We start from the raw sequence: 26,096 nt of genomic DNA, 5'->3' as shown, positions 1-26,096 counted from the left end.
ACAGACACAGTAACATTCTGCAAAAAAAGAATGTAAGACTGACTGGGGAAGAGAAAAAAAGTCAAGACAATACAAAGTTTGTCTTGGAAGGCTGCCTGTAGTGGTGGGCTAGAAATACCATACTATTTCTTTTAGAATCAGAGTGCCTTTTTAAAAAATAAACATTAATTCTATCAAGCAGAGAGGATAGTTCATGTACTCAGCTCCCTCTCAAGGACCAGACTTTCCTGGGAAGGCAAAAAGCATTTCAATTAGATTTGTAAGAGAAGTGCTGAAATATTCAGGCCTGCCAGCACTAGGACGTTCTGAACACACGCAGGAACAGAACAGTAAATCTACGTGGTGTAGTACAGTCCTGAATGGACTTGCCAGCTCAGGTCTTTATTAGTCAAGGCATCTATGCCCTGTGGTCTGTTGTGCACTGCAGAGATACTGTCAGAGACTGGACAGGAATTTTGAAATGTCTAACATAGATGCATAATGTCTATCTCATTCCTGCTTTATATGCCTACATCTTTTCATGGCTATAAGCTGAATTCTTAGGTCTTCCTCTCTGTACTCACTCCTATGAAATTCCTATAAAGCTGAATTCCAGCAAATCCTTGGATCAAGACTTTTTATTTCAGATCCTTCTGTACTTCTAATTCAATTAAATTTTCCCTTTGCCTCTTAAGACAGTTTATGAGAAGACAGTGGGAATACTTCCCCAGGGCTTTCATCCTGTGAGTAAAACATATACTCGCCTCACTTCTGGTTAGCTGTAGAAGGGCAAGAGAGCGGGTAGCAGTGTTAGGAAACGGGCGGAGGGAGGATCCTGAGGTCAGTGTGAGATTCCTCAGCTCCTAGGCTTTACCACAGCTTCTAATGTCTGCTCAGCCAAATAAGCCAACAGACCTGTAACACTAAAGGAATAAATGGCACTATTCCCAAGCATTAGTTCCAATTCTCACAGTCATACAATTACTTTTGAGCTGTTCTTTTGCTTTGTTGCAAGTTAATTACCACATGTCCACAGCCTTACAACAAATGGCAAGTATACAGACTGCTGTTTGAGCATCACTGGAGGGGAACTGGAGAGGATTCATTTCCCCTCCTCACTATTTTTTTTTCTTTTCTTTTCTTTTGGCATGCCTCTATATGTATTTACTTTGCCTGGTATTATGCATGTGCAGGGTAATTATGGCCATTTTAAACAGAATACAGGTGCCAAACAATGACAGGTTTGGGAAAACAGCTTGCAGAATACAACAGATGGTATCATTGCTGTCAAAACCACCCACAGTTTGAAAGCAGCGGTGGTTTTAAGGGCACAAGCTTCTCAGTAACCAGAACTAGAGATATTAACGGGTTTCCTAAACTTCTAGTTAAAGCTCTTCCCACCCCAGTCATGTGAAATAATTGCCATCTGTTAGGAATGCTTTTGATGAGACACAAGAAAACTAGAAACCTGCAAGGAATATTGGCAAACAGAAGGATTACTTTCTAAGCTTTTCACAGACATGAGAATGTTGTGTCCTAAACTATAGTATATATTAATTTTCATATTTAAAACAACTCCAGAAAAGGTGACTTAGAAGGAGCAAATAGTGGGGCACTAGAGTTTTCATCTGTTCATCTCTGCAGGTCTTGCATACCTTCTCTTTGGTACTGCTACAAATGCTGGTAGCATGATAGGCCAAATAGCAAGCAGTTCATTTAATTCATTCTTTTAACTTAGTTCCTCCTATACCTGTTCAGTAACTGAGAGAAATCACTAACAGCTGAGACAATTTTGAGACAATTTAGGTGGAATGGAGAAAGCAGAAAACCCCCAAATTACAAGTATATAATGATGAAAACTGTACCAATGATCTTCCTTCCTTGCTTGTTAAGTGGATCTGTGCCTCAGTCACTGCTGAATGTCTAAATAGGCTTCAAACAAAAAGTTTTGCTAAAATGTTTATAGAGTAAAGAAAGAAAAATATATATCATCTTATATTTAAAGCCTACATCATGTAAGAGGACAATTTTATTTCATGATATTTATTTACTTTTTAACAAGTAAGCAATAAAAACTATTTACCTTTATGTGTTTTACTCCACAGCTGACAATTCTATTTGGTTGATAATGGTCCCAGGAAATATCAAATATCTGTTAAGAAATACAACAAGCTGATTTATACATTAATTGCATTTCAGGTCAGTTAGCTTCCACCAATTTTAGGCATCATCTCTGTTGCAAAGTACTACTAAAAAGGAAAGAATGCTATTTAGGTAAATTTGGAACTCTTTGTAAACAAAGATGAAGGTGAATATGCAGGCTTCCTCACACAGTTCTGTCAACACACCTCATTCCTGCCTTCACACTTCCAATCTATCCCAGCTCCAAGGTGTTACTGAATAAATGGTACTTACTGTCTCACATAAAATGGGAATTATAGTGTAATATAACGTTCTTCACATTTAGGGATGAAAGATCAGTATATTTATCTTTACTCATTATTTTAGGTAAAAGGTACAGTGTCTAATTTAACATGATTATGGAAGACCACGGTGACAAAATGAGTGAATATAGTTCATCTGACCTAATCTACAGAGTTAAAATTGAATTTTTCATTTTGATTAATGTTACATTTACATTTTTAATAGTACACATCAAAAAATGAAGTATCAGATCCTGCGTAGCTTACCAGAACAAACTTACAGTCTATTCTATGCCTATGGGATTATGCCAAATGAAGAATATTGTATAAAGATTGGAAACAAAAAAAGTTTGTAATTTGGCCCAGATTTTCAACAATATGTCATTTTTAGACTTTTTACCCCCGGCATTCAGCTTTTCAACACCCAAGCTGAAAAACAGTGAGGTTACCACAACCATAAATTACTTCAGGAAATGTATGTCTGTAGAGAAAGACAATGGGACATTTTGCTTCTGATATACTTAACAGCTAGCTTACCCATCGTTCATTTTATACATGAGGAAGCAACGCCTTCCTGCAAACTACTTGTTTTCTTTATAAAGATATTATCATCAGGATTTACAATAGTTCAAGTATATTTTGTCTAAATCTTGTTAGAACACAGAAGATACTTCAACTCCAGAAATGCTTTATGATGCTTGCATGCTAAATCATCAGAATTTGTGCCCTAATTAGATATGCATTCTTTCCCACTCCCTCTTCAGTGCAAAATCTCCTTTTTCTGGTTGTGAAACTCTACTGGGACTAAGATCTTAGTACTTCTTGCCTGTCCTGGAGTCTTCCGCTAATTCAGAACCTGATCTTGTACCTACTGAGGTCAGTAGCAAAACTTCCACTGATGTAACTTGGAAGTGAATCAGTTCTGAAAGAGAAATTCGAATAAGGACAAAGATTCTGTTCTGTTGTGAACACTGTAAGTAAAAATTAACTACCAGATTGATTGAGATGACACAGAAGATGCAAATAGACTGCATGTACGCACAAACTGTAAAGAAGGGTTTAGTCTGTTGCTTTGCATATATAAATACTCCATCACATGTAGTAAAACATTATGCTATTTCAATATTATAACATTCTAACATGCTATAATATCATAATATGGATAAAAGAAAAATTGTCAGAACATGTCCTTAATTTATTTTAATGTTTGCATCCTAGTGCTTATATATATTGGGGAGGTATTCCACTTGTGCTAAACCTGTTAAACATTTCCTAATCCTGAATAATATTCCAAACTCAAACTTGTTCAGTTCTCCTATTTATTGAGTTTATGATCCTTTACCTGAAGTTAATAGATATAAAAGGAATATTTATCCTAATTGTGTTTCTTCTACAGGTAACTCTCTTAAGCAAAATAAAAGAGAGAATTAAACTTTCCCTCGGGATAAACTGTCTTTTTGACATATTCAGAAGGAACATTATCTGTGTCCATTGATATAGCATTTCACAGCTCATGTAAAGAGCACTAAATCGTCCTAATCAGTGTGCAATTACAAAGTACTTCCTCCCTAGGCTTACTAGTCAGCTCAAAGATCCATCATGCGCCTCAGTTACTAACACAGTGCTGCATGCTATGTCTGGCATAATGAGAATAAATAAATACCTTGTTCAGTATTTTAAAAGCCAGGTAGAATGATCAAAATTATCTTTGCATTAACCTAATGCAAACAAAATATTTTAATAAAACTTTTGCAACTCCCAGAAAAAATTCAGTAAATCCTTGATACAATTACCCTGTCTGAATGGCCTGTGGCTGTTGCCAGTAGTTTTCCTCTCTTCCAGTCCCAAATACACACTGTATTTTTGGCATCCAGTCCCACTGAAGCTAAACGCTAAGGAAAAAAAATAGTAATCCAGTTAACAGAAAACCATCTCCAAAATCACTTTACTGTATTTCAGATTATTAGGTGTACAAACTGATTTTCCCACATGTGACTTGGGTTTGAACTACATCGCAAAGGCACCATCATGATACTCGCGCTTAACATTTACTCCCTGTAGAAAGTACTGAAATGTCTCATCTTTTCTAAAAAATCAGATCATTGATTTCAGGTTACCAATGTTTCAAGTACAATCCTTATAATGAAATACTTGAAGTGTTTGTTTCAGGTACACACCATTCTAGCATTTGATTTATTAATCTCACAATAAAAGTGAAGGGGAAATAGAAGCCCTCTTATTTCCAAATACAATTTTGTTCATTATGCTCATTTTGTTGACCTTTAGAATCAGAACTGGATATACTTTTAATAGTTGCCTTTTACATAGCTTAGTATATCAAACCAATTAAAATAACTTAAATTATTAATTAACCACCAAATTAACTAAAATTATTGAAATTATTAATTAATCATCAATTAAGATAACTAATAATTCTAACACTTATAAATCTCAATAATGCAAGAAAGAAAAAGGATAAAAGAAAATGGAAGGGAAAATCTGCAACATACCCAGATGACCAACGGTTATTATGAAGGTTGTAGACTTTTTCCCTTCCAGTGACTGCACTAATTATGTCCAACTTTATATTATTTTCAGGACTTCTTATTAGGTGAGAAAGCTTTGACTGCAGATCAGAGATGTTACAACTGGGTGTTGTGATCTGTACCAAAGACCAAGCTAGTGCCAAATGTACATAACTGCAAGTGTACATAATGGATGTGATACCAATGCATGTGGATAGGGGTATGTAATGGATATGTCCAACATGCATTAGCTAAAAGGAATATGCCTGAGTAACTTGCACCTTGGGAAGAGGCGAGGCTGTTTTCATGGGAAACAATCTTGCAGCTCAGTAACATGACTTCTTAAAAACAGCCAGATCTGTTGTGTCCATACTGCCTATCCCTTGTTCTCATTGTCCTGTCTAATAACTTCTTATCATAAGGAATTAACAGTCCAACTGAAACTTCTATGCATTTTGCTCTGTTATAGGAAAGCCTGCACTTCAAGAACATGCAATAAATGAAACCTTTCTATTTGCCTCAAAGATCAGCAGATGAACCATCTGGTCCAAAGGGACATACGCTTCAGAGATCAGATTGACCAGATCCTTTCCCTCAAGATTTGCTTCAAGAACATGACTTGCAAAGTGAATCTCTTCAACTGGATTTCCTTGAACTAAATGTCCGCTATTTTTTGGCTCAAATTTTCAATAGGCAAATTGTTTACAGTCTAGAGATGTCTATGATAATCCAAAAGACTGAGCTGGCAAAGAAAACAAGCGTAATTACCAGCGATTCCTCTGAAATGCTATATTAGAAAAAATACTAATTGCAGTAAGGCTATCAACTACTGTACAACTGAGAGAATAAATCATTATTCATAAAGAAACAGAAGGTTCTGGTTTTCATTCTGTAGCAAAATAATTCAGAGACCAGGTACTCCATGCCTTTCCACACCATTTTAAAGTGTAAAAACATAGTGTTCGTCTTCCTTCTTAGGCCAGCCACTACACCAAAAGGCTCTGGTTTAAATGCAGTAGGCCCACATGCATCCTTCACTGCCTTCTTAACAGTTACAGTTCCTTTATTTCAGAGCAATGAAATGTATCTTTTTTGACTGGTTTCATGGGAGTTGACAACATGCGTTATGCCTAATATAATACCTGAACTCTGCCTAGTGAATAATGCATAACCCAACCAATATCTTACCAGCAAATGTACTAAGCAACATGGTATTAATGAAAAGAAAAAAATAAAACCCAAAACCCCACCAAACCAACAAAAAACCCCAAAAACCTAATTACAGATTCATGCCACAGATTTCTCTGAGCCCAGCCTACTTTTATGTTGTCATTCATTGAAATAAAAATACTCAAGGTCTTGTAAAACCAAACTGCGTGAGAATCTACTGCAGGAACTTGCAAGACATCAAATAATTGGAAGATTTGATTATGATACATTAACGCAAAATCTGCCCGAAGACTCACCATATGTGAGTTTTTGAAATGGCAGATAAAGGTAGGTTCAAAATCTGGAGTTCTATCTCAGATGTGTACTGAATATCTACATTTAACCAAAGATAACATGCTTGATTATCAGATGTGTGGTCATGAAGGAAAAAGAAAATCAAATATGGGAAAGAAACCTGCTCCTGCCAGTTACCAACACAGAAACATTTACTTTCAGAAAAGACTGTTGTAGCAGAAGTCTTACTTGTCCTTGAGCAATCTACACCTAGCCAGGGGCTTGGATGTACTGATCAAAACACAGGATATTTTTCATGGAACCTTCACCGATTCCAACTTTTTCTCACCTCTTTTATACTCTCCCTCTTCACCATGGAAACCATGGCAGTACTTACAGTATCTTTTAGATTCATAATGTGAACAACAGCAGATCTGAACTGTAACTACCAGTCAGGAAATTACCATTAGTTGGGTAGATGGACAGTGAAAGTACTAGGGGAAATTAGGAAATATTTTATATTTTCTTTTAACATAGGTCTACTGAGGAAGATCTCCTGCTGGCAGAAAAGTGATAAACGCAGAATTTCCTTTTTGGTTGGAACACCCTTTTAAGTCCTCCTTCTGGAAGAGAAGTTGACAGAATTATGTTTAGAGTATTCACAGAACTACCAGAAGAAAATATCTGCCAAGTAGTTTACGCACATAATTAAACAATTATTTTTAAATCTACACAGATTTAGAAGATTGGCTAAAGAAGCTTACTGCTACCTAATGCCAAATTTGGAAGTGTATGTATGTATTATGGCAGTGCCCTCCTCACTTCATTTTTTTTAAAAAAAGTATTATTTTTAGAAAGCACACAAAAGGGCTCATCTAGAATAACTCAGACCAGAAATTGAACTGTGCAGTATTGGTGAAATACTTCAATATAAAAGACATCAGCCTTGTAGGTAATTCTGTGAAGGGTAGGTATTAGTAATTTAAGGAGAAACTGCAATTAATTCCCGATTCAACAAAAGATGTTTTTAATCATAGGCAAACTGACAGCTATTCGTTAAACATTTGACCAAAGTGCAGCTTGCCTCCCATCAAATGTCACCTCCTGACCATACAAAAAAAGCGCCCCCCCCCAAAAAAAAAGTATTTTCAAATAGCAACAGTTCTGCAAGATATTCAGCTCCCATCAGTACTTTTAAAATACAGTAATAATTACACGTAACGTACAAAATGGAAAATTTACTCAAAATATATCTGTTTCCAAATGTAAAGCCATATTGAAGGTACATAAAATAAAGGAAGCATATAAGCTATCCCTTCATTTAAGCTGCATATTGATCTTCTTCATATAGTATAAAAAAATAACAAACCCTGTTTACTCTCCGCTAGCCAGTTTGTGGTAAATTATGCCAGGCAAGCACCGCAGAAACTACTATGCTGTCTCCAGGCAGGGTCAGCTGAAGTCCAGCAGGGAGTAATATTTCAGAACTAATTCATTTGAATGCCTGAAACAGACACCCTAGAGTTTCTGGTACAAGCATAGCTAATTAACTTGGCTAAAATATAGACGCAGTGTCACTATTTTGAGATCCACACAAAGTCCACATTCTGGAGCTGTGTGGTGCTCAACACAGCAGCTACCCTTGGAACTAGAAGCTGTGCACAGCAGTGGGAGGAAGCCCAGCTGACCATAGGGATCCAGCTCAGGTAGAGAAGCAGAATTATCTGGGCTTTTCCTCAGTCCACTTTTATTTAGAAAGTGGACAGCTGACAGAGGTAGCAGAGAAAAGAATACATTCCTTATTGCATCTATACCTTACATGACTTGAATTTATTTGTGGTTTGGGACTAAAATACCAATCTTTCTTGGATATTAATAGATAATCAATATGAAATAAAGATATGCATTAGAAGGAAAGGTGTAAGCAATGTATGGAGTCTGTTTTGCCCTGTCACAAGATGCCAGCTCTCTTGGGTGTGCTGACTAAATAAACTGGAACTGCTAGCAGCTCTGAATTCCAAATACTCAACGTCTTTCTACCATGCCCTTTGATTTTGGCTCAGCACAGCAGCTTCTTCTGCAAAGCCAGAAAGAGCAGCAAAAAGCCAAGATACATTATCCATATTTATGTTTTCCAGCATTGGTCTTGCTCCAGATATAAAAGCGTCCCATGCAAATTTTTATTTCCCGAACAAACCGCAACTTCTCCAGCATTTCCAGAAACAGAACGTTACTGTTCTGCAAGGTCAACACCACAGAAAGTTCAGTTTTAAATTACAGCACAGCACCCAGCAGGATTTTCAGAAGAGCCTCCACCTTTAATTCATACAGACCAGGCTCTTTTGTGAGGCTTTATTCCCATTAGGTGCTTAAATAAGTTTATCTACCAGTCTTACAAAGTTCAGAATAACCAAAAAATGTAAAAACAGGTATTTCTGAACATGCAATATCTTAAAAAATATAATAGCATTAGAAATTTTGTTCTGTTGATTTGAAAGTTTTCTCATCAGATTTTTTTATTCCACAATTCCCAGAAACACCTTTTTCTTTAATTATAATTGGCACAGGAGATTTCAGAGGAAATGGCTTTACTTTTAAGAAAACTGGAGGAAGATATTTGAAAACTGGGCTTAAAATAGAAAGCTAGTTCCAATTTTTAATGGGGAAATGCCATCCATACTGCTGTTCAGTAATTCAAGTTACCCAATGCTTTTTAAAGGCGTTCAAGGCAATTGCTCATGTTGGTGTCCTTCATTTCAGACTAATCTTTAAACTGAAAATACACAAGATAATGCCCCCCCCCCCCCCCAAGTACTTTTGTTTCCTGTGAGAATACATTTTATGCATTGCACAGCCAGTTCTGTTCTCTGAAAGAGTAAAAAGTGAAAGCACTGTGGGACCAGTGGAAGAGTAGCTAGGCACATGATAATACACTTCTCAATAGACAGCTAACCATCTAGCACGGCTGTTCTGAGAAAACCATCTAAAGGCAGTTCCACCCTATTGGGATGTAAATCTGAGGTACACAAGCAAATACAAAAAACAATCAGGATCTGTGCAAGAATCCAGGTATCAGCTAATCTAAGCATTCCAAAAAATACTTCAGCAACGATCTATAAAGTATGACCACAGCATTACAGCAGAAAGCTCATTTGGATATCAATAACAACAAAATTGCACAGATAAGTATCTATAAAACTATGAATGTGAAATATTTCTCAGGTTTATGTGAATCGTAGCTCTATTGTCCTCCTACTTCACTCACAACTGAATGCTTTAAACAGTTTGCCTCTGTGTGTGTGTATGTGTGTGGAAATCAACGTGCTTAGCTGTGAATAGCCCACCATTTACTTATATTTTCAATTTTGTCTCAAAATATCATATAATCTAATCACATTGTACAAAGGCACACACTCTGTGTCCTAACCCCATTATTCAATTAAATTGACCGCACACCCCAGCCAACGAGCTCTCCTAGCAGTGAGATCGCTGGAGCTCCTCTGCCAAAAAAGCTGCAGGATTGTGAGAACTTTGCCAGGAACTAATCTCTTTGTACAGGTGACAAGTATGTGGTGGAGGTATTACATTTGAGCCAGAGGGCCGTTTCTTCTCTGGATATTTGTCCAGCACCCAATCCCTCTACATCATGATTTTTGCCTCAGAAATATCATCTTTGAAGGAGTTATGTTTACACTCCTTGCATTAAAAAATTAATTGTAATAGGACTTTCAGTGCTACAGCCATACAGCTACCTAAACATAAAATACTTTAATGGGCATATCTTCTAGAATCAGAAATCAAACTAAATTCAAAGAGAAATAAGATTTCACGGAGAAATTTCACAGAGAAATAAGATATACAAACCTGGCCATCTGAATCGAAAGCTAAGCAGGCAACTCCATGTGTATGTGCATCCTTAAGAACAGACACAGTCTGTACACGGTAGGAATCCCAGATGCAAATGTAAGGGTCCTTCCCAACCTGCCCTGTAGCTACTAAAGTTTTATCCGGGTGAACTGCAAGGCTGAAATAGAACACAGTTAGTTATAATACACTTTCTGGATCAGTAAAGTAGTATAAAATGTAAAAATCAGATTAAAAAGTAATATTATTTTTAATTATCAAAAACTATGAGCTCCTTTTGATTTATTGAAATGATCACACCGACTGTCTTCAAAACTCATTTTATCCCATTATTTACCTAATATGTTTTACGTAGACCAACATGACTAGTGCTGAATACAATTTATCACATAATAATATTTTAACTAGAAAACTTAAGGAAAACATAACCAGAATTTTTTTGAATACTTTTGACTGATAAGCTGAATGAACACACAGGCTTTTATCTTAGTCTTTCATAGCTTTATGAAGTCAGTGGATCATTTTGTACAATTTATTCCCCTTTCACACATCAGCTCAAATATTCTGAAATATGGACCAGTGGCTGTTTAATGAATATTTTTCACTATGCAAAACACATGCAAGAAATGCTCTTATCTTTACATGTTTAAAGGTAGTAGCCTCAGAAGAGACAGAGAAATAAATTTTTTCTCCTACATTTGAAGAACAATGATCTGTATTTTAAGATCTACTTGAAGTTACTGCTGTCTACGGAGAGATAAAATTTACTGTAACCATTAGTTTACCTCATTTTCTCTAACAACCAATTAGAAACAGTACTTTGCACAAGAACTTTCACATCAAGCACTATTTCCACTACTTAAATCCAAGAAAAGTGCCAATGTTTCAGAAACTGTTTCCTGGTTTTCAGTGATTAACTCCACTACCATTCAGAAGACTTGTTTTGGCCAACTCTTTCTTATACATTTATTAAACATATTAAACACTCAACTTTTTTATTCTGTGTAGTATTTGTACAGAGATCTGTTACTGCAAGCTGCACTCTAATGCTGGCTCTATTAGCAGAAGCAAACTAGATTTCTGTTCACAATCTCTCATACATGAAAATCTCCACAGGCAGCCCACACTATCCTCTCTCACCCCTGCCTAAGTATGAACACTAGTATTGACTTCCATTTTGTTGTGTTGGGAATATTTCTCTTAGATTACATACATTTTCTGGAACCGAGCAGTAGCATCATTAAAAAAAAAATAAATTCCATTTTGCTCATCACACATACCAGATTTTCACTGTAACACAAAAGACGAAAGGCCACCAATTAGCAAACCTCATTGCACATTAACATGAGGAATGCAGGCTATCAGTAGTGACACAGTACCAGAAGCTGTTGTTTGCAATTATTCTGAGCTATTATGAAGCTACTCTTCAACCCTTGAGGTATTCTCTTTGCCAAAACCCAGGGGATCTAGTTTGAAAAAATCTAACTTGGGGATTTTATTAATAAAAAACCCTCCCTAAAGTAATATGAATACAAAGACAGTTTCACACTATTATCCAGGAAACAAATTTGAACAATGTCTGAGTACGTGAGCTACAGATGGAATAAGGAAAAATATCCTATTAATAAACTGACATTCAACAGATTGCTTAGGGAAGCTGAATACGTCTTCTATCCCAGGAGTAGATAATTCTAATTATTAAGAAGAATTCATCAAAAAAGTTAAGGAAGTGTCACAAACATAGGTACTCAGTTTTTCATGTTAAAGAACAATTCATGCAAAAAGAACAATTTCAGCACAATGCCCAGTGAAATTGTCTTATCTGCTCCTGCACTTGTGCATTCCTCCTTTCCTTTATAGGATTGGATTCTACATTACAACTGCGTGTCAACTAGTTCACCTCAATTCTAAACCTATAAGGGGAATAAAGGATGACTCCACCATACTTAAGCTGTGATACCTACAATTAAGTCAGAATACTTTTCCTCAATGCTAAGAACCAGATGGAAAAGATTAATTGGGCTCATCTATCGCACTGCTAGAACAGAACTGCAGCTTAATTACATCTACCACTGTTTTGCACAGTTCAGTTTTCACATACTAGAACTTCCTATTTTATGTTTTGTATTTCCATTCCAGGATACAATGTTAAAAACAAGAACACATTTCCTACAACGTAAATACACCTGTACTTAATGTATCTGTTATTTCTTTTATCGTTTTTGATGCATGAAGTCAACTAGTGGGGGAACTAAAATTAGGAACTAATATCAATTTTTGGCACCTAAATAAGAAGTCTGATTTTTCAGAACCGCTAAGGACATTCATCTCTTGCTAACAGCCTTTACAATGCACTATAACTGCCTACGTTCAGTCTGGCTGTTAGATAACCAAGCATTTATTTTTGGCAGACAGAACAGTGGGTTACAGAGTAAGGAAAAGGAGTCCAATTTCAAGAACAAATCTTGGTGATGATTTGAAACCCGTATATGATTTAAGTATCTGTTGTGTGTTAAAATATAAAAAGTATATGTACACCTATAAAATATATCCTGCTGCATGGGTCACTTCCTGTCTTCGGACCGTAAGATTTCCTGCTGGCACAGGTTTTGGGACCTTCCCTGCCTTTTAAAATTAATATGAACTTCAATGCTTGTGTTTTGAACTGTTAGGTGCATTTATTCAACCTTTCTAAGCAAACATCCTATCCTGTATCTATACCATTTATAATGATACCACATCACCATTTGTGCCACGGGAAGATACTGAAATACTATGGTATTAGTGCAGTATGAACAGATTATTAGAAAAGATTAAGCATTAAAACAACATAAATTTATGATATAGAAAAATATTATTAGGGAATTACTTCCTGTTCTTCCCAACAGGAAGATCATCTAGAAACAAAAGTATTTATCATGCAACCAGACATTCTTCTGCAAGTCACAGGCAACAGGTCCGCAGATTAGCTGTTCAAGATGCATTATTGTACAACAGAGCTGTTCGACTAAACTGAATGCCTGGACCACTGAAGACTTAACACCTCTGAGTAAGCTATGAATTTCTTCACTCCCACACCCCCTACCACACAATGGTACCTCCCCGTGCCTGTACTCCCTTGCTTGCTCATCCGCTAGCGTCTGCCCAGTCTTCTCAGGGTATGTACATTTGCAGACCTGTTCTCAGCTTAGAGAATACCTAACAGTTCCAATAGCCAATAACAAAAATAAATAAAATGGGAAAATAAAATCAAGACTTACACCTTAAAATCAGCATTTCTCTTAAATGTAATTTGCGTAGTTCTTGTGCTTTTCCCATAAGCAAACCACAAATTACACTAGCAAAGGGTTTACTGTCAATGAGCATTGAGAGAAGGGCTGCTCCAAGGGGAAAGAAGCAGAAAACCAAGGGCAGCCTTGCTGACCAGGATGTAGTCCCACAAGCTCTAAGCAGGAAGGGCAGAAGAAATTTCACAAGAAACTTTGTCCCTGCTTTCCAGGTTTGTGGGAAAAGGAAGCGGATGCTCTCTTGCTAAAGAGTTGGGGTGGAAACAAGAGAGGATAAAAGTAGCAGCAGTTGCTGCTGGCACTGCTGGCTGGTAGTGGCAGCCACTTCCCCATAGACTCGACCCTCTCTCTGTGGCAACAGTTAACAGGAGCAGATGCACATGTAGAATAAGAAGCAGAGATAACTGCTTTGGAAATGTATGTTCCCTTCCTTCCAGGGAAGGTTAAAGCAAGCAAGGGGATTCCTGGCAGTCTGCTCTTCTGGGCAGCTGAATGCTTTTGTGTATGCATAAAGCTAACTGTGAATACCAAAGCCACTCTGATATGTTTGCAAAAAATGTCTTTTAAGTACCTTGATAGGCACTTCTCTTAAGCCAACAATCCATTTAAGATGAACCAATAAACTTTAAGTAATATTTTAACATTACACTTCATTAATAAAAAGCTCTGTTAGGAAGAAGAGATTTCAGGGAACATTTCCTTTTCCTTCCCGTCCAAGATCAACAATCATGAATCCAGCATCCAAGGCTGGAACCCTGTTAATTTAGGATAATTAAAGATGCCAGTCGTGTTCCAGCAGGGTCTGATGAAATGCTTTATAAAAGTCATTAGTGGATCCATCTGGTCTGGGGGCCCTGCCAGATGGTAAACTCTTACTACCTCCGCAATTTCTGTTGCAATAACATTCCGCTCCAAGATTTTCTTTCTCTTTTATAACCACATGAGAACTTCAAGGCACTGAAAGTGTTTGTTTCTTGTCTATAAGTCTTTTTTCTGCAACAGGTTCTATACGCTTATGTATATATAATACAGATTTAAAGTTTAAAACAGACGGAGCTAAGTAGAAAAGTTTAGATATGGAATGCAAGCTACTTCAAATAGTTGAATATTACATTGAATATTAAATTGTAATTTCTGTATTTAATTTGTTCCCAAACTGTGGATAAAACAACTTTTTCTTCATAAAGCACACAGTCAAGGAACCAGAGAATTACAGATGGTAGAAAGAATAGATGACTGGGAAGAACAAAAAAGGGATGAGGGAACAGATGACGGTTGAGGAAGAGAAGTTTCAAGGAGATAAGAGAAGGCTCAGGGTGGATTTAATGACAGTCTTCCAGAACATCAAAAGCAGTTACAGGGAAGGTGGAGTACCCTTTTCACAAGGATGCACGGTGAGATGACAAAAGGTAAGAGACACAAGTTGCTTCATGGGAAATTCTGTCTGGATACAAGAAAAGCATTCTTTGCCACAAGAAGAATTGAAGATTGGAATAGTTTGCCCAGAGAAGTGGCACAATCTCCCCCATTGGAACAGATTCAAGACTTACTTGGCTTGACAGGACCCTGGATAACCTAATCTAAGGCTGTGCTCTCAAGAGAAAGGTGGTCTGGATGATCTCCAGAGGCCCCTTCCAAACTAAACTTTTCTATGATTCCAAATTTTGAGTGTGTAATTTTTCATGGTTTGTTTTGTATTAATGAATGCTGTATTAAATTGAATCTTTTTATAACCATCCTATTAACTATCCTTTGGTGAGCATAAATCAAGCAAATACACTTTTCATACAAACTAAACCTAGGTTTCCAGAATGCCCCACTTGACAAACAAGAACTGCTTTTTGAAAGAGGAAGCAAACCCCTGGAGTTCTGGATCCAGTCAATGCAGACCGTTATTGACAATCACCGCGTTAGATGGACTTGTATCCATCTCTTGACAATGCAAGTCATTCCCAGTGCTAGGGCTGTTGTGCACCCTAAAGCTGCGCGCCAATTTGATGCTGTTCTAAAATAACTCTAGATAGTTAGAAACAGATAAATTATTCCCTACTTCAAATCCATCCTGTTTTAAATTTGGGATAACTTTCATGTTTAGACAAACTTTTACAGAATTATGCCGTTTTATGTAACACAGTGCTATACAATGATAATGAAGACTTGGGGAGAAATGTGAGGTAAATTTAAAATCAAATTCCATAGCAATTTAGATACTGTCTGTATATGTTAATTTTCTTCAGAAATTAATGGAAGAATTAATGCTTTCTTGCTCAAAACCTGCTACAAACCCTACTGTTTTGCAGAACAAACATAGCAGTCTTTCCTCAGAATTTAGGCCAAACTTGTAGCGAAGTACTCGGGGCACTGACTGCACTGTGCTTGAATGACGGACAGATAAATAACACAACTATGATTTACTTTTCTCTGCAGCAAAAAAATATCTCTGAAGAAAGAATATTTCCAAGAAGCTCCAAACTTGCCCCTTAACAGGCCATTACGTGCCAGTAGGTATTTTCTACTTTGCTGCCTCCTTCAGCTCCGCACTTAGTTCTCAGTGCAGAAAGAAGTGACACTTTCAAGATCCTGAGAGACCAGCAGGCACGTCTGAAGACCAGGGAACTTTTCAGCTACATTTCACTGCTCATGCGGTGCTAAGGACAGAGCTGTCTTCACATGTCAGCAAAGAACACAAACGCTCTTTCAGGAATTCCTCATTTCACAGAACAAAATTAATTTCTTTCCTCAGCTGTTGGGGCCAAAGGGAAGACTGTAATGCACTGTACAGACAGAGCGTATTACGAGCAAAGTAAGGCAAGACGCAGCCTGATCCCCATTTCTGAATATAACACAAAACATAACGAAGCCTAATGAAAAGGAGCAATGGAATAAAGATCAGCAGTTAAATGGAAGCAAATGTGGGGGCCTGCAGAAGCAAGGGAACAATAGAAAGGAAAGGGGAGTGAGGAAAAGGGAAGTGGAACAAGGCAAGAACAAAGCAACCTGCACAAACCCCACTAGATCATGCTGTAAAAACAAAAAGGAGTGTTGACAAGAAAACTCCAGGAATTTGACAGGCTTATTCTGAATATCATCTCCTCCCAGATTACTTCTGAAACATAAACACCACAACTATTATTTGAGGAAAATCAGTCTCTTAATAATGAAAGTGATGGCTACTCATGCACATACACAGCTCCCAAATTTTGCTCTTCCAGTGCAAGGCAGTGACCCTGACATGCAGTAAAGAGCTGGCGGGCAGACCACACACCAGGATAACCAATTATATCTGGCACGTTCCATAGTGCAGGTGACAGGCTATGCGAGTGCACTGCAGGTCTCACTGCCAGAACAGACAACAGTGACCTGGTAGCTCTGATGCACACAGAGACTGTGTGTGTATAACAGTTAACGCACACACCCATACAAATGACTGACTTTTTACACATGTGAACATATAGCTGCAATAACACTTTTAAATTTACAAAATATTGCCACACACTTGTTGCAAACAACTCAAGTACAGAACATGTTTGTCCTGAAAAAATAAGAATATAAATATTGATGGAAACACCACTGGGTAAGGGCAATGACAAAATCTTAGTTTACTGGCTTGATTTTCATACGGTAATATCTTGCTTTTATATATATATATATATGTCACAGAACAGCATATGGCTACAGAAATATGTTTTTAAGATCATCTGGCAAGTAAGGCACTTTTTAGGTCTACGTTCTTACTAACTATTCCACTACTTGCTTTTCCCTTCCATCTTCCCTGTGTAGGAAGAAGAGTGATACAGCTAGGGGTTCGAGCACTTATTTGTCATTCTGCACTGGCTTCCTACCTAGAACAAGTCATTACAGGCTAACTTTCTCAGCAGCAATTTCTGAATTTGGTGGCCTGCCTCAGACAGCTACCATCTGTTTGTCAGAGGAAGTAAACACCTACAGTTCTGAATGAAGTCAATGCAGACTGTGATTGAAAATCACTGGTTTAGGCTTGGTGCTCACAACTGGTCTTGGTCACAAACTGAGTCTTAAGTTTAATCATTTATGAGGTGGATGTTCGGCTCAGCTGGGCTTGATGCAGGTCTTTGAAGCACACACAGTAATAGCTGTTGTTATGCTAAAGTATAATAGTTGTTGTTATGCTAAAGTGTACTTACAGTGTCCTGGAAATGCAAGGGGCATTTTGACAAGGATTTTATTTCTGTTTTCCAGAACTCACGTCGGGGGGGAGCAAAATGGTGACAAAAGCATGCAAAGTTATAACCATACCTGCCACTCTAAAATTACTCCTCTTTGTCTTTGGGGAAATTACTGCTGAGCTGCTCCCTGTGCCAGTGTTTCTTATTCAAGCCTACGGAGTTATTCCACCACATTTCAATAACGTTTGTTCAGCTGCTCAGTGCTTATTAGAAGTCTTGACAGATCAGGCCCAAAAGGCTGTGTAAGCAACCTAGCAGAACATGGAATTTGTGATTGCACTGCAGAGCTACAAAGGGTCACAGTGTCAGTCCAGATTTAAAGACTAAATTGCTTTTCATCAAATGATTAAGATTTCCCCAACAACAGAAGGGAAAAGAAGCAAGAGAAAACAAACTCTTTAAAATGTAATGTTTTGAGCAGAACTATTCTGCGCTGTAATTAAGGCCAGCTCCAATTTACACTCATGCACCTGTACACAGAGGAAAATTGGGCAGGTTCAATAAAAGGGAATGGCACTGCAGCACAGTGGTTCCTCATCACACATGGCTGCAGTAACACAAAGGTCACACGGTTCTCTAAGGACATATTTTTCTCATGCATATTTACATCACATATATCTCATGTATGTTCTGCAACTCTAAGCTTCTGCCAGTGAAAAGGAGTCCTAGATTTTATCCAACGCCCATTTAGTGACATTGAAAGCTAAGTATAAACAACAGTTGATGTCTTCATGTGGTTTTTGAGCAACAAGTGATCAGAAAAATAGACAGTATTTCATATTAGCTGCACTGCACCAAACAGAACCCACTGTGCAATTCTGAAATTAAACTACCATATAGCAGTTTTCCCCTTCAGCTTTCACTGAGTGCACAGAGTTTCCATTTGAGTCCAATCATATTTGCATTCACAATGCTGATTGCAGCATGCTGCAACATGTGAAAATAACCCCCAAAATGACACAACTATGACATTCCCAGAACTTTTCATATGTCGCATGGTGTGAGAATTTTTTCAAGACAGACCTAAAGCTATAAAGCTATACTGGAAAGAGAGGGCCTTGGCCCATGCTGAGAGAAGTATGGAGATACTGCTAAACAAACATGAGCTGGAAAAAGTTGCATTGATGTGCGAGGTTTAGCCAGAACAGCTATAGTACTTTTTCTGGTCTGAAATAAAACTTACTGGGGTTTTTGGTTGTTGGTTGTTTTTCGTTTGTTTTTTTTTTTTTTTTGGTGTAGAAACAGAGCAGGAAACTACCAAAGCCATAAATTAGAAAGGAGAGGGAACAGGCTTTTCAGATACCTAAAGAATTTCTGGATAACCTCTTCCTGCATGGCCTCATTCTTTGCTCTGCTTGAAAATTATAGGTATGTAAGTCTGAAAATCATAGCAATCACTAAAAAATGGTGACAAGACTGTAAAGACTTTGGCCAAAGAATGAGTAAATAAATACCCAAGACAGATATATGTGGCACTTCTTGACTTAAGCATTGTGATTTGACAAAATCAGTAAGACAGAGCTGAATCAAATCAATTGTAAAGAAAAACATGCTACAATTGGAGACCAAAAATGGAGGGTCAGGAGAGAGGGAAGACTTTCAGTTCAGCATTTCATTTGCCCCCTACCCTATTTGGTTCAATTTTTATGATAGTTAAATGGACAATGTATAATGTTTTGCAATAAAATGCGTAGTAAAACATCAAGTAGATATTTGGTCTATGATGTTGAGATAAAAACAGTAACATAAATGATATCAGGTTAACTCAATGATTTTTCAATACATGAAAAACTAATTACACACAGCTGTAAATTTAGTATTGCTCAACAGAAACTAGAAAAAGTTTCATGTTCATCTGGTATAAAGAATTTTAAAGCCACTCTGAACACTGTGGTTGAAAATGCAATTTACACATCAGATAAAATTTTTAAGTTAAGAAATCACAGCCACTGTCACATGCTGTAGCCTCCTTTATTTCCTGTGTTCACCCTATTTCAGTCTGACTGTGTTGAAATACCAGATTCAAAGTGCAGTCAAAACAGATGACATGAACTGTGCACTGCTACTAGTAATCAAACTCCTTATTTTTCTGATTTCATCACACTCTAGGGCTGAAACAACTGGACTGAACGGAGCTGTGCCTTTTCTCCCAAATGTGACCATAATTCAGGCAAAAAGATTAAGCCAGCAGCTCTAAAACTGGTGGTCACAATGAACAGCAAATATCTGTGTGATAAATAATTGCCCACAGAATGATGATGTCAATCAAGTTGTACTAGTGCTGCTGCAGATGGGTCCTATTCCTGACAGCACTGCTGAAGGTATTCCTTCCAGAGGCTAATTCAGTAATTAACTGCTTTGGGATTTCCTGGGTCTACTCTGTTTTTTGTATAGCTAACAACCCGCAGTGAATATAGGTGTTAAGTATGCAGATCACCCAAGACACAATCCAAGTCAAAATGTTTGCAGAAACACCTGAGAAAAAGGAGAGAGGAAACAGAAAGAAAATCATGGAAAAAGGACAGATAAATAGATATAGCTAACAAAAGGAGGAATCAAGATGGACTTACAAAATCAATAAAATATAGAAGACTATATAAAAACTAAAAATATAAAATATATTGAAATTAAATATAAATACATAAAATATAAAAATCTGTAACAGACTATAAAAATATAAAAATCTTTTTTAAAGGATATAAAAATAAATACAAAAAGCCCAGAGAACAACAGTCAAGGAGAAATAGGAAATACTGTTGAGACCACAGAAAAAAACAGCCAGTGTCATAACTTTTCTGGATCACTCCCACTTTAATTTTAAGAGATTTCACCTCATCATCCCATCTCACCCTGAGCATTCACATCTATGACAATCTGTATGATCTGACAAAACTCATAGGCTCCTGCTAAAAAAATCACATGGGATAACAATATTGTTTGTATAGGTTTGCCTTTAACTGATAAGCAGAACTGGGAAACTGTTCTTACCTGAAGTACAATGAACGCATGGTGTTACAGATGCATCCTGCTTAGGCATTCTTCTAACAATAACGCTGTCATACAACATTTTGAGTTTAAGCACTTTAATGGAAAGAAGTAGAGAACAGCAAGAGCTTGATTCAATAATATATCAAACGAATGCACGCAGAGCTGCATTCAGTCAGTCAGAAGCAGATGATGATTCTTTTTACACAGAATGTCTACAGATGTCTACAGAAATGATAAATGTGGTGACACTAAACGTGGCTGGAGAAAAAAGATTAATTTTTAGGTGCCCTGAACTATGGGGAGTTTTCAGTGCTACTAAGAATGGATTTTCTTCCTTTCAACACTGCCAGCTGACATTTCTTGGCCTTGCATTTCTGTGAGATGGTAAGACTAGAAATTTTGTTACTTTTCAAAAATATAGCACTGTACTCTGGATCATCAGATCACAGTGAGGGAGATAAAAATTTTTCCTGTGGTGATTAGATTTAAGTTTACTTTTGTACTTTCTGAATGACAACTATCCATATTCTGCAGCCAGTTATCCCTCCATAAGCTAAGCGACCTCTAGGTATAATGAAGAGCAGAATCTTGCACAGTACACAGGAACTGGAAGTATCTACATTAGCCAACTGCTGCAAAAAGCAGCTAATCTTTGTTGATCATGCTGTAGTAGAAACTTCTGTTTTTTCAAGTTCAGCAGGTGAAGTAGAGGTGAAAGACACAGCTGAGAAAAATGTGTGCTTAACTGCTTTAGAAAATCCTCAAGGGCAGAATATAAAGACATTAGAAAAAGCTAAAATTCAAGTCCACATAAATTTGATATCACAGAATTCATTCTACAGTCAAGGTCTTTTCCCCACTGGAATCTCTAGCACCTGAGACACAGACATTACACACTAAGCATAGTTAAGGTGTTCACTTTGCCAAGTGGAGGTTTTCCGATGTCTAGGTAAAGCAAGATAATTTTGAAGTCTTACACTGAAATAAAAACCTTATTAATCAAAAGTAATCAAAGGATACAATTTCAACAGAAATCTGGCTCATAGCACTGCCTGCAGTAATCAAAAATGTTTCCAAAGCTCAGTTGCTCAAACTGAAGCATGGTATGTGTTTTGCTTCACCTGTGAAAATATGCCTACATATGGCCAACTCACATGTCTTAGAAAATCACCATCAAGACATCTATTTGCTAGTGGAATTCTCTGAAGATCTCAGACACAGGCACCAAGATTTCAGCTGTGATTGCTCCATCTCTGACTGTTACACTAGATGCAGGAACTGGGAACAGGGAGACTGGAGGTGAAAATGTCTTAAGACATTAGAGTTCTTGAATCTAGCAACAACAGAAATCTGTGGGACTACCAAGGTCCATTTCTTCTCAGAAACTGGAAGTGAACTCAAAATTTCTCCGGCTCCACATTACAGCTGCCAACTAGATGGAAGTTTACTAGCACAGGGTTTATCTCACCTCCTTCTAGCTGTTCATCACAGAGAGGCACTGTGAAGGTTAAAGGACTGTGAAAGCCTATGTAAAAGATAACAAAACAGATGTACAGTTAGCTTAGTGCCTCCCTCTTCATCACAGTAATAAAGGAAGCAGCCTTTCTTCCTGAAGGCAGTACTTATAAATATATCCACTACAAACAAGGGCAGATACCAAATATATCTGTAAAGTTATTTCTTCACAAACTGAAGGTAAATGGTGATTTTATTTAGGCCATATAACCTGTGGCCTTTGTCAATCTGAGAACCGTAACTCAAAGTATTTCAATAAACTGACATTTTTCCAAATTTACTTAAAAATCAGACTCTGCCAAGTTTTTCTTAGTTATATTTTAGGCTGCTGGCTAACAGAAACAAACCTAACACTGACATATTTCACTGAGACACACATTTCCTATTAAAACAACTAAAAATACCGTAAGAACTAGATAAACATATTGAAAGCCCTTAAAAATCTTGCTTCACTCAACATGTACAAACATTGATTTTATCTTTACAGAAATCACTAAGATAGTATGAAAATATTACCCTTTGCCATAGCAGTATAAAACCCAAAACTATGTGATTTAAACAAATTTATCTCACACCTATATCTGGTGAAAGACAGAAATTCACTTATGTCATTTTTAAAACTGAACTGTATAGAAAAATTATAATCAGGAAGGTAGTTTTCTTTTCATTTTCTTATGTCTTTCCTGATTCATTGATCATTTTTATGTGTTAGAATAATTCTATGATGCTTAATATTCAAATAAACTTTGTATGGTTACTAAAAAAAATGTTAATTATTCCACTTCTAATTTGTTTTTAACCCTTAGTATTTTCTTTTGATAGTATTATTTCCTTTAAGTCATTTACTGCCATGTTATGTAAGTACTTTTCATGCTTTTCTAAAAAAAGAGAGAAACCAAGGAGAAAAAGTAAATGGCTTTACTAGTTACTCAGTACGTCAAGTTCACTGCAGACAGGTGGTCCATACAAAAGCAGACTGCCTGAGGAGCTAGAAAGTCCATTAGAAAGTCAATTATATTATTCCATCAACCCACTGTCTAACCAAGGAAAAGAAAGAAGCAGCTTCAGCTGTAAATGTTTATACTAATTACACAAATCAAAGTAAAATCTTTCTTTGCTATTGCCTTTTGGAATCCCACAGAAGACTGTATAAGCTCTAACAATGTTTTTTGTTTTCCAGGGTAATGTGGGCATGAGCAGTGCTTTCAGATGAAACACTACAGTTCAGCAGATCTAGAAAATCAAATTACTTCTTAGACTTCTATGATATAAAAGTTTATCCTTGAGATTATAATTCCAAAAATCAGGAGTTAATACTAACATAAATATAGTATTTTAACAATATTCAGGAAGAACATGTGATAACTGTTTGAAAGCATATCAGGACTATGTATATGTGCATAATAACATATACAACATAAAGAGTACGCACACGCAAGTCACTATGCAGTCTGTATCTAAGAAAGCCCATTGTATGTAGTCTGGGTACTGTATAAAAGACATCCCTTGTCTCTGCCACCAAGATTCACCAGCTCCTCTGCTACAGATGACAGCAGAATCTACTTCTCCCAAATGTCTCTGACCTAACACAGGGAGGCACCATAAATTAGTATTGCTAAAAGCAATAGAGATGAGGAGTAAGAAAGTTCAAAAAGGCTCAAGCTGTCTACCTTAATGACAATTAAAATTCTCTAAATTCTTATATCATGTGGACAGCCTCATACTTTACCAGAACAAATCAAAGAACTGAATGAGAGTGACTAGTACCTCTTCTCAAGAAACAAAGCAAATCTATTATTTGGCACTGGATTCATAAATGTGGAATTCCATAAAGGAGAAGGATATACCAGGTATAAGTTGTCTTAATACATCCCAAGCTTCATATGCAACACTAGAAAAACTATATACAGATTTCATTCTTCATTAGCTTCAGAACAGAAACGTATGACAGCAAATACAACTTCTACAAATGAAATAAATCGAAAAGCTGTTTTACCAATAACTGTTTATACAATCATAACTTTTTACATGCATATTAAAATCTAATTTAAGATTTTAATACAATAAATCCACCTAATTCAAATTACTGCATCTACAGGGTCTACGGGATATATCATAGATACAGCATACTCAGGGTATAGCTTTCAAAATGTTGTGTGGCAAAACAGCTTCTGAGCTGATTTGGGTATTCATGTGTTGTGTTCTCAGTATAGGCAAATAGATCAAATGGGAAGCAGATGTATTTTAAGCAATGGTACATTGGAGGAATTCCCAGATTCGCCACTGAAAGAATAATAAAACTAAGGATAAGTTTGCCCTTTTTGAGTTCCGTGCTAGTGGTACCTAAGCTAGCTAGTTTAAAATATCTCCAGGAACATTATACTCTGCAGTAGTAATATACTTGCAGTTCAGCCAAAAATACAGCCATGAATATTTTCTGATTACATTTGTATTTTTGAAAGCAAAAGATTAATACATCTGACTGATGTACGACACATTATCCACATTCTTCTCTTTCTGGTAAAAATATCAGACTAGTTGAGAAACAACTAGATTTTTAATATGTTAATTTGTTCAATACATTTTGCATAAACTTGATTTCATTTTTATATTATGCAGGCAGCTGGAATAAGTAAAAAAAGATCTGTAATCAACTCAGAATTTTAAAAAAATTGTAAGCCAAAGTTTTATTTCATATTCATGATTAAAATATTAAAATTATATACTTTGGGTTTTATGATCTCATAGCAAAGTCATAAATAAATCTAGAAACGTTTGCATTTTTACTTTGGAAATGAGCTTCACAACCTGACTGGAACACACCTTTTAAAAAAAAAAAAAGTTTTGTGTCTTTTTTTTCACATAGCATTAGATAAATATATATTTTTTATTTAATTCAAAAATGACTGAAATGATTGTATTTAAGTCTAATAATACTAAAATTATCCTATTTGGCTGAAAATATGGCTCACTGGACCTTTTTTTAAAACAAATTTTAAACTATACATGGTGGCCTAACAACATAAAAACAAGGAGGTGCTCCACATTTAAGATAAAGATTTGAAACTAAAAGCAAAAAACAGACGAGCAATAGCACTATGTATCAAATGCTAATACATGGGATTCTGCTAAGCAAATCCCTGAAAAGGCCCAAGTCTGCTCTCCTGAAATCTGGTTTTGTGATCTTGCTTAATTTCCTCACTGCTGTCTTTCAGGATCCTGAATACCTTGGTGGTTGCTGCAGCCAAGTCTGCTCCTGACCTTGACATCCCTGACCAGTTCTTGTTTGTAAATATGAGGTCCAACAGGATGTCACCCCTTGTTGGCTTCTTGACCACAACAAAATAAATCTGTAATTTGGTTATATTATAAGCATCAAGAACAAACCTAAATAACCCTTCTGGTGCAGTTCAACAATATTAAACAAAAAAACCCAAACCTGAAGATTGCCATACATTTTTCCAACAATTCCTCATTTAAAAACCATCGTCATATCTATATAGTAGTCTTAGAAAGAGGCCCCTTTTAAGTTTTCCTTTAATCTCTTTACAGATAATGCACGCATTTGAGTCACAGTTCCTCCTAGCCAGATGGAAATAGCTTGTTACATACAAAGATAATCTCTTTTAGGTTTCATTTGAGTATTTTGAAAACAATCCTCAAAAGAAACAAGGTCTCTTCTTCAGGAGAAACACTTCTATTGATGAACAAGGTAAACATGTCACTAGTTTCTGGTGCACAACTGAATGTAAGCAACATACACTGAAACTGCAAGAGACTATGGACATGTACAGAAAATAAAAATATTAACAAACAGGGAATATGTGCCATTATTTCTGTGTTTTACACTAGCCTGGATAGCTTGGA

At 36.6% G+C, this 26,096-nt stretch overlaps 1 protein-coding gene across 10 annotated transcripts in view; it reads right to left on the bottom strand.

Annotated features, from left to right (window-relative positions):
- The window catches only part of EML6 (EMAP like 6), a 120,385-nt gene that overhangs the window by 72,915 nt on the left and 21,374 nt on the right, over positions 1-26,096 (bottom strand). For 9 of the 10 annotated variants that reach the window (XR_013931387.1, XM_080408047.1, XM_080408049.1 and 6 more), the window contains 3 exons: positions 10,235-10,394; positions 4,196-4,294; positions 2,063-2,131 (listed from right to left, as the gene is read on the bottom strand). Coding sequence is in view for 9 of the 10 variants with exons in the window: in XM_080408047.1 (XP_080264173.1) it covers positions 2,063-2,131; positions 4,196-4,294; positions 10,235-10,394 (328 nt within the window). In the remaining variant the exon portion in view is untranslated. The remainder of the gene's footprint in view (positions 1-2,062; positions 2,132-4,195; positions 4,295-10,234; positions 10,395-26,096) is intronic. The other variant, XM_080408050.1, reaches the window with a different exon arrangement.

This window comes from Falco punctatus (assembly GCF_963210335.1).
Source record: "Falco punctatus genome assembly, chromosome: 12".
NCBI classification, from domain to species: domain Eukaryota; kingdom Metazoa; phylum Chordata; class Aves; order Falconiformes; family Falconidae; genus Falco; species Falco punctatus.
The sequence above is the reverse complement of the archived record's forward strand: the minus strand, read 5'-3'. Positions and strand labels throughout refer to the sequence as shown.